General features: G+C 42.6%; 1 protein-coding gene across 1 annotated transcript; it reads right to left on the bottom strand.

Moving 5' to 3' along the window:
• Window positions 1-1,622: 1,622 nt before the first annotated feature.
• alkbh6 (alkB homolog 6) lies at window positions 1,623-11,426 on the bottom strand. Its single transcript, XM_024011961.2, is given in 7 exon segments — window positions 1,623-2,529; window positions 3,331-3,386; window positions 3,389-3,428; window positions 9,303-9,454; window positions 9,557-9,617; window positions 9,724-9,792; window positions 11,083-11,426. Coding segments are annotated over 7 exon segments (705 nt in total). The 5' UTR covers window positions 11,137-11,426; the 3' UTR covers window positions 1,623-2,256.
• Window positions 11,427-17,947: the final 6,521 nt, after the last annotated feature.

Raw genomic sequence — 17,947 nt, 5'->3', positions numbered from 1 at the left:
GCTGCATGATGCAACTACAGGCTACTGATGAGAAAGTCTCAAAAAAAGCTTGCGCTCTGTTCCTTGCCTTTGGCTGCACAGCTGTTCTCTCATCAAGTGATCATATTTTCACCAATCATACTTTTCTCAATTTAATCTTTAATGTGCAAAACTAGTTTTGATTTAAGAAGGGCCCGTTATGAAATGGGCAAGAACAGGGGCAGGGGAAAGAAGACGTCATCCGTTTGTACTCCAATAGTGAATGGCGGCCACTTTCCCGCCGGTTAATTTTTTATCCCCAATGACGCTGGGTATGCTACTTCAGTTTTATAGCAGAGCATGTGCTTAATATGAGCAGCTAAGAAATAAATATAGTAGCAGCAGGGATCCTCTTTTTAGTGGCAACCACAAAAACGTTGCTTTCACACGGGGTTGCATATAGAAATGTCTGGGCTTATAGGAACACTTACTTCACTCCACGCATCAATCACTGCTTGAAGAGCATGCACTCGCAGTGTGACAGGTGATATTCCGCCCAAACTCTGTATGCCATGGGCTCTCCAACCCTGTTCCTGCAGCAACCCATTGCTTAATTTGGGAAACCAAGTAAAATCTGCCGCCCTGCACAATCAATGAACCAACAGCATCGCCTAGGCCTATACGTTCTCTTCCAGATTCGTAGACAACGTTTGGAGCGTAGCACAAGGCAACCAGTCCATCCAGTATGCATAATAATACAGTCCACACTCAAAAGGCAATTACTAGAATTTGTTTAATTTTGGAGTGTAGGCTAGACCAATTACATCTGAAATCAGTTTTGTTTTATTTTTTTCTGCCGTGCATAATATGCGGTAGGCTATATATTGTATAACGGCACAATCATTTAAATTAGTTTTTAAAACTTTTTTAGCCTCGCATATGTGTAAGCTCTAATATGTGCATGGATGTTTTGAATTAATCATCACCTTAGAAAGTGCTGTCCATTTCATTGTTTTGGTCGTTGTTTCAGAGCCTATGTTTTCCACTCAGTTCCAACCTGTTGTTGAACTTCTTTCTTCAAATTGATCATCACAGTGAGGTGTTTTAAAAGCACAATACTGTTTTGAAGATAAGTGTTTATGATTTTCGATTGCATTTGCATTGATGTCAGAGTGGTTAGAAGGACAATAGAGCCCTGAGTACCAGGCCATTGGTAGCAATTTGGGTACTACCAACCAATGCCTAAAACTAACTTTTCTGTATACCAGCCACTGTGGCAGGTATAATTATTATTATTTTTTTTAAATCTACTAGCCATTCAGATTTTTTACCAGACAAAATAAAGCTTTGCATAATTACACACGAAAAAACCATGAGCATGCTTAGTAATGTTTCTAAAACAAATGTATTACTAGTAAGAATGTTGTATATTGACTGAGTTAATATTCTGTGACCTTTGAACCAAAATAACAGAAAAAAAATTCTGCTGCCCATTTAAGGTTACCTTGGTAACAGGGCCACTCAAGTCATGTGTGCCTGTGAGAATCTCACTAGTAGAGTCCAACAATGTCTGTTTTTGCTAGCAGAGGAAGCAAACTCAACATTAAAAATAACCTAGTTTGTGAACAAAACAATGTCAATAGCCAAGAAAAATGGGGACAGTCTCATTTTAGTCGAATTGAGTAAATTAGACCAACTTTTATTCCTGTGCGCATTGCTTCTAAAAACAAACCTTTTAGCACTTCACACATGGTGCTCATAGCCCCCTAGACAGGCAGCATTGCTGTGCGAGGTGGGATAGCTATAACGTTAGGATTCAGATTTCTTTGTGCATTACCAGATATTAAACAAAATGGCATTTATTTTGCTATAAATCACAACTGGCACTTGTGCCCATACTTGACTATTTTTATGAAATGCTCGCACTGTAGAGCCCTGAGTATTACCACCTGCCAACGTGGCTAGTGAATTACACATTTTAGGCCCTTCTACCAACGGATGTCCAGATCACAGAGAAGATTACCGTGACCGTTGTCATGTGGAACTTTACTGCAGCCATGACAAATGACTGCCGGTGTGGCGGTAATATGTCCACTGCAACAACCGTACCCGTTTGAAATTTCAACTTCAACAGGATGACGTCAAGAGTTGGAACATCCCAAGGATCCCATTTAAACTTTTCCTTGGCATTATAATTAATACATTTTATAGAGGATCGAGACAGTGAATGACATAATCAAGTCAGTCTGTATCATGGTGTCAATTTTTTCCCAAGCCCTCAAATGTCACTTCCTCTTGTCATTTCCTGCCCAGGAGCAGATTGGCCCTCATGACTATGGGCACGTGACGCACGGTGAGGGACACCCTGGTGCCTCGGGTTAATGTGGCACCTGGCAGGACACCAGCAGCGAGCAGGTTGGCCACCCTTTCAGTGAGGGAGTCGTGGTGTGTCCCCTGGATGCCGTGGAGGAGGCGCTGGTACATGTCGTCCTGGAGGATGAGGAGGCTCCGCGGCCGCACCAGCAGAGACAGGAGGTAGCGGCTCTCCTCAGTCTGTGGCACCTCATCCAGCTGGGGATGAAGTGAGTGACAAGACGTTAGTAAGCTAGTTCCACCAATTCTGTGTCTTTTGAAAAGTGTAACTTGGTAAATAATTATAATAATAAATCACCTCATAACATTGTCAAAAAAGAGCACATGTTCAACTTCATAAAAACAAGTTCCCATTTTAAGAGGTTAAATAAACTATAGTAAGTGTCTATTGAGTAACAGGGTTGACAATTTATTCTTAAAAAAACATCTCAAGAATGACCAATGGAAACAGGATGCACCTGAGCTGATTATTTTAATTTAATCAAATCAAGTTTATTTTATATAGCCCTTCGTACATCAGCTAATATCTCGAAGTGCTGTACAGAAACCCAGCTAAAACCCCAAACAGCAAGCAATGCAGGTGTAGAAGCACGGTGGCTAGGAAAAACTCCCTAGAAAGGCCAAAACCTAGGAAGAAACCTAGAGAGGAACCAGGCTATGAGGGGTGGCCAGTCCTCTTCTGGCTGTGCCGGGTGGAGATTATAACAGAACTATGCCAAGATGTTCAAAATATTCATAAGTGACAAGCATGGTCAAATAATAATCATGAATAATTTTCAGTTGGCTTTTCATAGAGTTGAAAATAAAATTAATCCATTTTAGAAGGCTGTAACGTAACAAAATGTGGAAAAGTCAAGGGGTCCATATACTCTCCGAATGCATTGCATCTGTATATTGCGCGTGTGAAATGTGCTCCATAGATGAATTATTACTACATGTTAGCATCTATTCACATATTTATAAATGAGAGCAGACACAGTGCTGTGTTGGGAAGCTTACCTCCTCGGCGCTGATGGGCCTGTAGAAGTCCAGCAATGTGTGGGAGCCCAGGCTAAGGTCGTCACTGTGGGATGGTACAGAGGCCCGTCCTCATGGGGCTGTGCACACACACACACACACACACACACACACACACACACACACACACACACACACACACACACACACACACACACACACACACACACACACACACACACACCACACACACACACACACACACACACACACACACACACACACACACACACACAACCCCCCTGCAGTAAGCAGTAGCCAAATCACCACCTACCAGGGGCTGGTCATATACAGTACCAGTGAAAAGTTTGGAAACACCTACTCACTCAAAGGGTTTGATTTATTTTCACTATTTTCTACATTGTAAAATAATAATGAAGACATCAAAACTATGAACTAATACATGGAATCATGTAGTAACCAAAAAAAGTGTTCAACAAAACAAAATGTATTTTATAGTTGAGATTCTTCAAAGTAGTCACCCTTTGCCTTGACAGCTTTGCACACTCTTGGCATTCTCTCAAACAGCTTCATGAGGTAGTCACCTGGAATGCATTTCAATTAACAGGTGTGCCTTGTTAAAAGTTAATTTGTGGAATTTCTTTCCTTCTTACTGCGTTTGAGCCAATCAGTTGTTAACAAGGTAGGGGTGGTATACAGAAGATAGCCCTATTTGGTAAAAGACCAAATCCATATTATGGCAAGAACAGCTCAAATAAGCAAAGAAACGACAGTCCATCATTACTTTAGAGTTACCAGCCTCAGAAATTGCAGCCCAAATAAATGCTTCAGAGTTCAAGTTATTTTTTTTGAAATTTCACCTATATTTAACCAGGTAGGCCAGTTGAGAACTGCGACCTGGCCAAGATAAAGCAAAGCAGTGTGACACAAACAACAAAACAGAGTTCCACATGGAATAAACAAACGTACAGTCAATAAACAAGAGAAATATATACAGTGTGTGCAAATGAGGTAAGGCAATAAATAGGCCGTAGTGGTGAAGTAATTACAATTTAGCAATTAAACACTGGAGTGATCGATGTGCAGAAGATGAATGTGCAAGTAGAGATACTGGGGTGCAAAGGAGAAAAAAAATATATATAACAATATGGGGATGAGGTAGTTGGATGGGCTATTTACAGATGGGCTATGTACAGGTGCAATGATATGTGAGCTGCTCTGACAGCTGGTGCTTAAAGTTAGTGAGGGAGATAAGTCTCCAGCTTCAGTGATGTTTGCAGTTCGTTCCAGTCATTGGCAGCAGAGAGCTGGAAGGAAAAGCGGCCAAAGGAGGTGTTGGCTTTGGGGATGACCAGTGAAATATACTTGCTGGAGCGCGTGCTGCGGGCGAGTGCTGCTATGGTGACCAGTGAGCTGAGATAAGGTGGGGCTTTACCTAGCAAAGACTTATAGATGACCTGGAGCCAGTGGGTTTGGTGACGAATATGAAGCGAGGGTCAGCCAACAAGAGCATACAGGTCGCAGTGGTGGGTAGTATATGGGGCTTTGGTGACAAAACAAATGGCACTGTGATAGACTACATCCAATTTGCTGAGTAAAGTGTTGGAGGCTATTTTGTAAATGACATCGCCAAAGTCAAGGATTGGTAGGATAGTCAGTTTTATAAGGGTATGTTTGGCAGCATGAGTAAAGGAGGCTTTGTTGCGAAATAGGAAGCCGATTCTAGATTTAACTTTGGATTGGAGATGCTTAATGTGAGTCTGGAAGGAGAGTTTACAGCCTAACCAGACACCTAGGTATTTGTAGTTGTCCACATATTCTAAGTCAGAACTGTCCAGAGTAGTGATGCTAGACGGGTGGGCAGGTGCGGGTAGCGATTGGTTGAAGAGCATGCATTTAGTTTTACTTGCATTTAAGAGCAGTTGGAGGCCACGGAAGGAGAGTTGTATGGCATTGAAGCTCGTCTGGAGATTAGTTAACAGTGTCCAAAGAAGGGCCAGAAGTGTACAGAATGGTGTCATCTGCATAGAGGTGGATCAGAGAATCACCAGCAGCAAGAGCGACATCATTTATGTATACAGAGAAAAGAGTCGGCACGAGAATTGAACCCTGTGGCACCCCCATAGAGACTGCCAGAAGTCCGGACAACAGGCCCTTCAATTTGACACACTGAACTCCATCTGAGAAGTAGTTGGTGAACCAGGCCAGGCAGTCATTTGAGAAACCAAGGCTGACCAAGACCGTGAGCGTGGCTGAGGTGCACCCATGACCAGCTCGGAAACCCGATTGCATAGTGGAGAAGGTACGGTGGGATTCGAATCGGTTGGTGATCTGTTTGTTAACTTGGCTTTCGAAGACCTTAGAAAAGGCAAGGTAGGATAGATATAGGTCTGTAACAGTTTGGGTCTAGAGTGTCTCCCCCTTTGAAGAGGGGGACGACCGCAGCAGCTTTCCAATTTTTGGGGATCTCAGACGTTTTGAAAGAGAGGTTGTAATAGGGGTTGCAACAATTGTGGTGGATCATTTTAGAAAGAGAGGGTCCAGATTGTCTAGCCCAGCTGATTTGTAGGGGTCCAGATTTTGCAGCTCTTTCAGAACATCAGTTATCTGGATTTGGGTGAAAGAGAAACGGGGGAGACTTAGGCAAGTTGCTGTGGGGTGTGCAGAGCTGTTGACAGGGGTAGGCGTAGCCAGGTGGAAAGCATAGCCAGCCGTAGAAAAATGCTTATTGAAATTCTGAATTATTCTCCATGGACTTAGTGTCCTAGAACTTTTTGGAGTTTGTGCTACAGGATGCAAATCTCTGTTTGAAAAAGCTAGCCTTTGCTTGCCTAACTGCCTGTATATATTAGTTCCTAACTTCCCTGAAAATTTGCATATCGCGGGTGCTATTCGATGCTAATGCAGTACGCCACAGGATGTTTTTGTGCTGGTCAAGGGCAGTCAGGTCTGGAGTGAACCAAGGGCTATATCTGTTCCTGGTTCTACATTTTTTGAATGGGGCATGCTTATTTAAGATGGTGAGGAAGGCACTTAAAGAATAACCAGGCATCCTCTACTGACGGAATGAGGTCAATATCCTTCCAGGAAAGGCCTGCTCGCTGAAGTGTTTTAGGGAGTGTTTGACAGTGCTGAGGGGTCATCGTTTGACCGCAGACCCATTACGTACGCAGGCAATGAGGCAGTGATCACTGAGATCCTGGTTGAAGACAGCAGAGGTGTATTTAGAGGGCAGGTTGGTCAGGGTGATATCTATGAGGGTGCTCGTGTTTACGGATTTGGGGTTGTACCTGGTAGGTTCCTTGATAATTTGTGTGAGATTGAGGGCATCTAGCTTAGATTGTAGGACGGCCAGGGTGTTAAACATGTCCCAGTTAAGGTCACCTAAGAGTACGAGTTCTGAAGATAGTTGCGGGGCAATCAATTCACATATGGTGTCCAGGGCACAGCTCCGGGCTGAAGGTGGTCTATAACAAGCGACAATGGTGAGAGAATTGTTTCTGGAAAGGTGGATTTTTAAAAGTAGAAGCTCGAATTGTTTGGGCACAGACATGGACAGTATGACAAAACTCTGCAGGCTAACTCTGCAGTAGATTTCGACTCTGCCCCCTTTGGCAGTTCTATCTTGTCGGGAAATGTTGTAGTTGGGGATGGAAATTTCCGAATTTTTGGTGGCCTTCCTAAGCCAGGATTCAGACACGGCTAGGACATCCGGGTTGGCAGTGTGCTAAAGCAGGGAATAAAAAAACTTAGGGAGGAGGCTTCTCATGTTAACATGCATGAAACCAAGGCTTTTACGGTTACAGAAGTCAACAAATGAGCGCGCCTGGGGAATGGGAGTGGAGCTAGGCGCTGCAGGGCCTGGATTAACCTCTACATCACCAGAGGAACAGAGGAGGGGTAGGATAAGGGTACCTGCTAAAGGCTATAAGAACTGGTCGTCTAGGGCATTCGGAACAGAGAGTAAAAGGAGCAGGTTTCTGGGCGCGGACGAATAGATTCAAGGCATAATGTTAAGACAATGGTATGGTAGGATGTGAATACAGTGGAGGTAAACCTAGGCATTGAGTGACGAGAGAGGTTTTGTCTCTAGAGACACCATTTAAACCAAATCAGGTCACCGCATGTGTGGGAGTTGGAACAAAAGGGCTAGCTAAGGCATATTGAGCAGGGCTGGAGGCTCTACAGTGAAATAAGACAATCACTAACCAAAACAGTGATCATAGGGTCCAATGAATAGCTAGGCGAGCTGGAGACACGGCAATTCAGACAGCTAGCGGGCCGGGGATAGCAGGCGGGCCTTCAGGGGACGTCGCGACCGAGGAGCCTGTTGAAACCCCCTCGGGCGGATTACGTCAGTAGGATCGTGATGGATCGGCGGGGCTCCTTGTCGGCAGTAAAAGGGGTCCAGGCCAATTGGCAAAATAGGTATTGTAGCCCAAGAAGTGGCTGATTGTCCTCTTCAGCTAGCTGGGAGATGGGCCTAGCACGAGGCTAGCTCCAGGGTAACTGGTGCTTGCTTCGAGACAGAGACGTTAGCCAGGAGTAGCCTCTCGGATAGCAGCTTGCTAGCTGCGATGATCCAGGTGAAAAGGTTCAGAGCTTGCGGTAGGAATTCGGAGATGTGGTAGAGAAAAAGCAGTCCGATATGCTCTGGGTTGAATGGCGCTGTGCAGATTGGCAGGAGTTGACCAGGCTGAGGTTAGCTGATAACCGCTAGCAGTGGCTAACTGACTAAGCTGGCTAGCTTCTGTTGGGGGTTCCGGTTCTAAAGCATAGAAAATTGCAGATCCATACCACATTGGTATTGGGTGAGGAGAGTATGTTGAAATTGAGGTAAAAAATATATATGGATTCTGATGATAGACACATCAACATCAACTGTTCAGAGGAGACTGCGTGAATCAGGCCTTGATGGTTGAATTGCTGCAAAGAAACCACTACTAAAGGACACCAACAAGAAGAAGAGACTTGCTTGGGCCAAGAAACATGAGCAATGGACATTAGAAGGTGGAAATCTGTCCTTTTGTCTGTTGAGTCCAAATTTGAGATTTTTGGTTCCAACCGCTGTATCTTTGTGAGACACAGAGTAGGTGAATGGATGCTCTCCACATGTGTGGTTCCCACCGTGACGCATAGGGGAGGTGGTGTGATGGTGCTTTGCTGGTGACACTGATTTATTTAGAATTCAAGGCACAGTTAACCAGCACGGCTACCACAGCATTCTGCAGTGATACGCCATCCCATCTGGTTTGTGCTTAGTGGGACTAGCATTTGTTTTTCAACAGGACAATGACCCAAAACACACCTCCAGACTGTGTAAGGGCTATTTCACCAAGAAGGAGAGTGATGTAGTGCTGCATCATATGACCTATTGTAAAGTGGTTGTTCCACTGGATATCATAAGGTGAATGCACCAACTTGTAAGTCGCTCTGGATAAGAGCGTCTGCTAAATGACTTAAATGTTAAATGTAATGACCTGGCCTCCACAATCACCCGACGTCAACCCAATTGAGATGGTTATCGTTTGGGATGAGTAGGACCGCAGAGTGAAGGAAAAGCAGCCAACAAGTGTTCAGCATATGTGAGAACTCCTTTAAGACTTTTGGAAAAGCATTCCTGGGGAAGGTAGTTGAGAGAATGTCAAGAGTGTGCAAAGCTGTCATCAAGGCAAAAGGTGGCTACTTTGAAGAATCTAAGATATATTTTGATTTGTTTTAACACTTTCTTGGTTACTACATGATTCCATATATGTTATTTCATAGTTTTGAAGTCTTCACTATTATTCTACAATGTATAAAATAGTAAAAAATAAAGTAGGTATCCAAACTTTTGACTGGTACTGTACAAAATGAACAATGACACAAAAGCAGTGAAGTACCACACCCGATGGAATGTATTGAACACTTATTTTCACACACACACAAAAGTGCACAAGAATATCGGTGTTATCACACAGTGCTAATGACTGAAGCTGATGTGAGGACCGTACCATTATTCCCTCCCCTGGCTTATATTCATTCACCAGTACATGATTGGCAGTCTTCCCAGCAAATGCACCAAGAGCAGATATTCTCTCGCAGTACTTCAGGAGCCAATCAGGAAGCTTCTCTCCAAGCATCCCTTTCGGACGAGGCAGCCCACCTGTATTAAGTACATAGGCGTAAGAATAGCATTTCACCCAGCAGTCATATCATTCCCAGTTCACAAATGCACCTCACATTCAGTTTTAAATCACTGACATACCCCAGTTCTGGAGCCTTCTGTTGGATAACTGCGTCCATTTAGTTTTTGGTGCCTTATACACCTGGAACAGCATTAGAATAAAGGCATTTCATGATGTCATGTCTAGTTGGCGTTATACCTAAACATGTGTAGTGCATCTGTCACCCCCTTCCCTTGTATTCCATTACCTGTTGTAATAGTTGAGACTCCTCATCCTCTGTTATGAAATCTGGAATGTAGTAAACCGTTGGTGGAGCCTAAAAATGTAAATATCCATACTCAGATTAATATCCATTGCACATTTAACCTTTTCATATAATGTATGCCTACCTAGAGCTAGACTAGTTAGTAGCAAAGATTATGATCATGTTTTCCCTTTCATCTGTGCTTGCGTAAGATGCAAGCTAGTAAAATATTGGCCAAGTAGCTAAATCTATTAGCATCCTATCCAGCTAGATAGCGTTTTTTATACTGACCAATTTATAAAACACATGTTAAATGTTTCATCAGCTGAAATAAAAATCCCTGAAATTTTCAATACCCACAAAAGCATATTTCTCTCAAAGTTTGTGCATACATTTGTTTACATCCCTATTAGTTATCATTTTTCCAATGCCAAGATAATCCATCCACCTGACAGGTGTGGCATATCAAGATGATTAAACAGCACGATCATTACACAGGTGCACCTTGTCCTGGGGACAATGAGAGGTCACTTTAAACTGTGCAGTTTCGTCACATGACACAGCTGTCAAGTTGAGGGAGCGTGCAATTTGCATGGTGATTGCAGGAATGTCTACCAGAGCTGTTGCCAGAGAACTGGATGTTAATTTCGCTACCATAAACTGCCTCCAACGTCATTTTATAGAATTTGGCAGTATGTCCACCTGGCCTCACAACCGCAGACCACGCCAGCCATATGAACAGTAACTCAAAATATTTGAAATTGTGTTTATATTTTTGTTCAGTATGTTTTAATTCAGAGAAGCTCAACCTCAACTTGCTCTCGAAAACACAACCGTTTTCAGCCATTAGCTTTGCCCACAACAATCCCTACCCTGTGTTTTAACGTTTAGAAACGTCAATAATCGCTTGTGATATGGCTTTCGAAACATACATTATCTTTCATCAGCGATAAAGAATCATTAAAATAAAAAAATATATACTTTTGCACAGATCCATACAGTTCTATGGGTGCCTCAATCTGACGAAACTACATTTCGAGTTATGCTTACACACAGGTGTTCAGAGGATGCTAGATAGCTAATTAGCACAGGTGGTAGCCTCGTCTACCGTAAACAAGCGCAGTAACATGGAGATATGGCGTGTGGGAACACTACATCGAGGTGTGTGTCAATGTAAAACAATTGTATTGTTATTTCTCGGTGAGCGTCGGTCTTATAAAACTCCCCGTAAAGAACACGCCTTCGTCCAATGACTTGTGTAACGTTAATGTAATGGAGTCGTGCTCAAGGGCTAACCCTCAACTAGCTGACAAACACTATGATACTAGAAGTACATGAGGGGGGTGGTAAAGCTTTTCTTACGTCTTTTACGACATATCGTTCCAAATCCTCAAAACTACTGCATGGGTGTTCCATATCTCCTCGTGAAAGTTGACATGGAATGCCTGCTAAAAGTAGCTGTGGTAGTTGGAAGGAGCTAACCGTTAGCTAAATTGGCAGGTAACTAGCTAGTAACCAAACGTGCACCTATACCAGCCTTTTCCCTGAATATAAAACGTATTAACCGTAGCTACTATGAACACAAAACAAAGTCATGTAATATGACAAACAAGATTCATCGATAGCTACAGTAGCTAATTGTTCTCGAAGCACTTCTCCTGATACGTTTATTAGATTCTTCTTCTAAACCTTGAACAGCTGACTTGAATCAATATGTAGTGCAATACTGCCACCTACTGCACTGGAGTATATCGCAAAGCAGAGGGTCCTTGGTTCAATCAGATATGTGATCATTGGTTCACTCAGAGATGCGGTCATTTCTGTCTAGCTCCCGCCTATCTTTTCTTTGTATTGGTGGATACTTAAATGATAAAGCCCGAGAAACCCGTGTTTGGAAGATATATTATGGCACGGGCAAACCGTGTCAATATATCCTCCAAACACTGGCTTCGAGAGCATTATCACTTTTATACAACAGGTTACCAACACATTATTGACATAGTGTAACGACCCTGGGTTTATAAGCGCGGAAATCGACTCTGCCGCACGAGCATGCTTTTGCGGCACAGTCGATAGCGCGCCGGACTTCGGGCTAGAAGGTCGAGGGTTCGAGACCTGCTCCCTGCCTGTTTCATTACACTGGTGTCAGAAGTGATCGGACCTCGCATCCACGACAGTGCGTGTGCTTGGCCGGTGAGCGCGTTCCTGTAAGACGTAGAGTCGCAAGCTAGCGCGAGGACGCGCTCTTTGAAAGGAGGGAGTAGTGTAACGACCCTGGGTTTATAAGCGCGGAAATCGACTCTGCCGCACGAGCATGCTTTTGCGGCACAGTCGATAGCGCGCCGGACTTCGGGCTAGAAGGTCGAGGGTTCGAGACCTGCTCCCTGCCTGTTTCATTACAATATTTTCACATTTTTGTTGATTTTATTCATTCTATTTCATACTTCCACAAGATATAGTCCCGACACAAATGTAGGGTTGCTACACCTTCTATCGGTTTGGTTGCCAGAGACGCGACCCTGTCAGTCTTTTTGTTCTGTATCAATGGACGCAACCTAGTTGTTCTTTCTAAATGTCCCATTGTCATACTGGCTGGCAACGTTCTAATCCCTTGCTTGCTAGCTAGCCAACTACGGCTAATTTACAGTCACGTCAAACAGTGCAGACAGAATAACAACAGTAGCTGCATTTGTTTAAACTGTATTGCAGTGACATTTATTTGGATACAGCCATAACAATGAGCTAATGAGGCGCGATTTTGCCTGGCATAGAAAATGTGCTCACTTTTCACAGACTGCAAGGTTTGTACAATTCTCTGCTGTTGAAAACTAAATGTTATTCTAAAAGAAATGTGAGAAATGTCTAGATGTTTTTTTATAGTGGAGATCAAGTGTATAACTTCCCTGCCTGGGTTGATGAGACAGTGGATTGCGCAGTCAAATGGAACAGAGTAAATAGGAATTTTCATGTCATAGATTTACCCGGTGGTAACTTGTGGAATGGACACTGGCTGGAACACGGTTTTAACCAATCAGCATTCAGGATTAGACCCACCCTTTGTATAAATCTCATTATAAACTGGGTGGTTCAAGCCCTGAATTATAGTTGGCTGACAGCCATGGTATATCAGACCGTATACCACAGGTACAACAAAACATTTATTTTTACTGCTCTAATTACGTTGGTAACCAGTTTATAATAGCAATAAAGCACAGGGGTTTGTGGTATATTGACAATATAGCACGGCTAAGGGCTGTGTCCAGGCACTCCGCATTGTACTTAAGAACAGCCCATAGCCATGGTATATTGGCCATATACCACACCTCCTCGGGCCTTATTGCTTAATTATTGTAATCCTTTTTTGAATATCCGATGAGGGTTGTTGACGTCAACCGTTTGTATTCAATGGAGAGAGATGATATGCTAATAGCCTCAAATCCTGAATATGCAGAGCCATCTCGAGACAACTCCAATATAAGTGTATTTTTCTCAAAGTTTCCGGGCTGTCATGTGTCCTTATCAGTAAACTCGTTATCAGTAAACAACTTAAGCATTACGAAAATTATATTTTATCAAAGAAACCTTACATTCATTTTTTTGTTGAACAAATTCGACACTCTCTCATTGACCTCCATACAAAAACTCCTTGCTTGTGGGTGAAACAATGCCACCTGCTGGAAGGAGAAATGTTTTCAGACGTGTTGGGCATCTCTCTGCTGGTACTCAAACTAGTGGTTCAGTGTAATACTGCAGTCTGTTTTAGGCTGTTACCTACCTAGAACGAGACTACAGTGTTTTAAAAAATCTCATTATTGATTTGTCTGAAACTGACCAAGCTAACATAATGTGCAACACAAACACATCATATATTGAGAATCTTACATAGCTAGTTCATATTAAACAATCCAAATTATTTAATAAATTCAAGACTAGTTTGGATGTATAAAGACAATTAGGGATCATAGTATGATACTTTACAGTATCTGTACAGTAGTTTATGTTTTAATAATTTTTACAAGACTTGGTATATTATGAAGAACCATGTAAATGTATTACAAAGGCTCTGCAGAGATATCTACTCATTCAATCCCACTCCAGCGAGATTCACTCCAACCATGAAATATAGGTTTCCATGGTTACATTAGGAGCTATGTTAAGGGGTGCCTCAATGCCTCTTGATTCTGCAGTAGTCTCCACCTTTATTTTCCATTCACTATGTTGCAAGACAGTGCCATCTTAGGAATAGGGCTGTGCTGCAGTTCTAGGGGAACCAATTATTTTTTGCAACATCATTGACCTGAGTCACCTTGCTGTGGGTTTCAAACGTTGTGATTTATTGAAACAAAAAATATCAGCACAGCTCGCACTTACCTGGTCATCCTGATGGGGGTGCATTGCAGATCTTGAGTTGTTCAGGAGTTGCCAGGGCTACAGATTTAATCCTTGCAAGAGCATCCCCAGTGTGACATATTGTTCTCGGTACAACCTGTTACCTTGACAACATGATTTGATCATTCTAGTCCACCACTACCTTTTCCCACAAAGGGGATCAAATGCTTTCACAAAGCCGGATAAGACTGCGGTTTGCCGGGAATGTCTTGAAATATATGGTACCACCACACTTGCTTCCAGGGTTTTTTTCTGGGTCAAAATGGGGCTTAGGTGGTGGGCGTGGCGGGGGCTTGCCCAGTGGTGTGTCGCTAACCGCAAATTGTAGAGGCAACCTTGTTGGCCACAGTGACAAAATGTAGCTGTTTTAAAGCTAATTTCCTGCAATTCTTAACATTTTGCCATGGCTTATGCTATCTGAGACTCAAATATTATAACAAAATCAATAGAGGCCCATGGCATGACAAAAATACTCCTGAATGGATAATTTAGGTGTTTTTTGGTTCTCTTATCTACGTACTTTATATCTTTATAACTTTTTTTACAATCCGAAAATGTTCTTAAAATGTATATATGTATATATACACACACTGAGTGTACAACACATTAGGAACACCTTCCTAATATTGAGTTGCACCACCTTTTGCCCTCAGAACAGCCTCAATTCATCAGGGTTGACTTCAATGCTTCCTGCAGTTGAGTCAAGTTGGCTGGATGTCCTTTGGGTGGTGGACCATTCTTGAGACACACAGGAAACTGTTGAGCGAGAAAAACTCAGCAGGGTTGCAGTTCTTGACACACTCAAAACGGTGCGCCTAGCACCCCGTTCAAAGGCACTTACATATTTTGTCTTGCCCAATTACCCTATGAATGGCACACATACACAATCCATGTCTCAATTATCTCAAGGCTTAAAAATCTTCTTTAACCTGTCTCCTTCCCTTCATCTACACTGATTGAAGTGGATTTAACAAGTGACATCAATAAGGGGTCATAGCTTTCACCTGGATTCACCTGGTTCAGGTCTGGAGATTGGGCTGGCCATGACAGGGTCTTGATCTGGTGGTCCTCCATACATACCTTGATTGACCTGGCTGTGTGGCATGGAACATTGTCCTGCTGGAAAAACCAATCCTCAGAGTTGGAGAACATTGTCAGAGCAGAAGGAAGCAAGTTTTCTTCCAGGACAACCTTGTTCGTGGCTTGATTCGTGCGTCCTTCACAAAGACAAATCTGCCAGATTCCAGCCTTACTGAAGCACCCCCAGATCATCACCGATCCTCCACCAAATTTCACAGTGGGTGCGAGACACTGTGGCTTGTTGGCCTCTCCAGGTCTCGCACTCACTGTGAAATTTGGTGGAGGATCGGCCATCGATTGCTTGGCCCAATCTCCAGACCTGAACCCCATTGAAAACCTCTGGAATGTGATCAAGAGGCAGATGGATGGTCACAAGCCATCAAACAAAGCCGAGCTACTTGAATTTTTACGCCAGGAGTTGCATAAAGTCACCAAACATCAATGTGAAAGACTGGTGGAGAGCATGCCAAGACGCATGAAAGCTGTGATTGAAAATAAGGGTAATTCCACCAAATATTGATTTCTGAACTCTTCCTAAGCCATGCTGGTTAAGTGTGCCTTGAATTCTAAATAAATCACTGACAGTGTCACCAGCAAAGCATCCCCACACATCACACCTCCTCCTCCATGCTTCATGGTGGGAACCACACATGCTGAGATCATCCGTTCACCTACTCTGCATCTCACAAAGACACGGCGGTTGGAACCAAAAATCGCACAGTTGGACTCATCAGACCAAAGGACAGATTTCTACCGGTCTAATGTCCATTGCTCGTGTTTCTTGGTCCAAGCAAGTCTCTTCTTCTTATTGGTCCTTTAGTAGTGGTTTCTTTGCAGAAATTCGACCGTGAAGGCCTGATTCACACAGTGTCCTCTGAACAGTTGATGTTGAGATGTGTCTGTTAGTTGAACTCTGTGAAGCATTTATTTGGGCTGCAATCTGAGGTGCAGTTAACTCTAATGAACTTATCCTCTGCAGCAGAGGTAACTCTGGATGTTCCTTTCCTGTGGCGGTCTTCATGAGAGCCAGTTTCATCACAGCGCTTGATGGTTTTTGCGACTGCACTTGAAGAAACTTTCAAAGTCCTTGAAATTTTACGGATTGGCTGACCTTCATGTCTTAAAGTAATGATGGATAGTCATTTTTCTTTGCTTATTTGAGATGTTCTTGCCAATATATGGACTTGATCTTTTACCAAATAGGGCTATCTTCTGTATACCACCCCTACTTTGTCACAACACAACTGATCGGTTCAAATGTATTTAGAAGGAAAGAAATTCCACAAATTAACTTTTAACAAGGCACACCTGTTCATTGAAATGCATTCCAGATGGCTACCTCATGAAGCTGGTTGAGAGAATTCCAAGAGTGTGCAAAGCTGTCATCAAGGCAAAGGTTGGCTACTTTGAAGAATCTCAAATATAACATATTTGGATTTGTTTAACACGTTTTTGGTTATTACATGATTCCATATGTGTTATTTCATAGTTTTGATGTCTTCACTATTATTCTACAATGTAGAAAATAGTAAAAATAAAGAAAAACCCTGGAATGAGTAGGTGTGTCCGAAGTTTTGACCGGTACTGTATATATATATTTTTTACTGTTTGGACATAGGCGGCCCGAAAAACACTTAAACGGCCTGCCCAAGACTTTTCTATGAAGAAAAAAACCTGTCTTCCTTTACCATTGTGCGGTGTAGGGTGGGGAGTTGGTGAGACCTTCTCCTTGATATTATGCACAAAGCACAGATGAGAATAGATTACATTTATTGTTGAATGTATACGCTCAGCCAGATATTGCTGTATTGGTTTTGCCGGCTATTTGCTAGTCTTCACACATGGTGAACCCATCTGTTGGCGCGTCTGTTTCAGTGTTTTCTGTTATCACTACCATCCCATGTTACTGAATGACTTTCCAATAACACCCTAAACAAATGCTTAATTTACTCAGGGAAACCCATATCTGTTTTTCATGTAACTTCAGAGATTGTAACTTTTCTGTGTCTCATCCAAAGTCGCCGGAACAGCCAATATCTTTCATTCATGAGGTTGCTCAGCCACCTGTCTGAATACACGCATTGGGTCTCTAAAGGAGAACATTCAAAGGGTCGGAGAAACCAAGCAGCTTCACATGGTAGGCCTACTGTGGGTGTATTGCAGTGTTGAGAGCCTTTACACTGTTTTAACCTCTCACATTCCACAGAAATATGAAACATATATTATATTAACTACCTTAGATTCATATATTTCGCAGTGGCGGAGACATGGTTGAGCAGCATCCCATATCCTCACCTCTGGAATGTACTCCCCGCCATCTACCTCAAGGCACCTCAGACTCTAGTTTCTATCAAATCTGGCCTCAAAACGCACCTACAGTGCCTTGCAAAAGTATTCAAGCCCCCGTGGATTTCTTCACCTTTCATTGGGTTACAAAGTGGGATGAAAATGGATTTAGTTGTCATTTTCTGTCAACAATATACACAAAATACTCTGTAATGTCAGCGGAAGGAAAATTCTTTAAAATATATATTTAAATTACTCAAATATAATCATTGCCTAAATATTCAGCCCCTTTGTTTAGGCAAGCCTAAATAAGTTCAGGATAAAAATGTGGCTTAACAAATCACATAATAAGTTATATGGACTCACTCTGTGTGAAATAATAGGGGTTGACATGCTGTCCACAATACATACAAGATCTGTAAGGTCCCTGAGTCAAGTATTGAATTTCAAGCACAGATTCAACTTTCGATAC

Source organism: Salvelinus sp. IW2-2015, linkage group LG20 (assembly GCF_002910315.2).
Source record: "Salvelinus sp. IW2-2015 linkage group LG20, ASM291031v2, whole genome shotgun sequence".
Taxonomy (NCBI): Eukaryota; Metazoa; Chordata; class Actinopteri; order Salmoniformes; family Salmonidae; genus Salvelinus; species Salvelinus sp. IW2-2015.
This window is presented reverse-complemented; position numbering and strand designations above follow the sequence as displayed.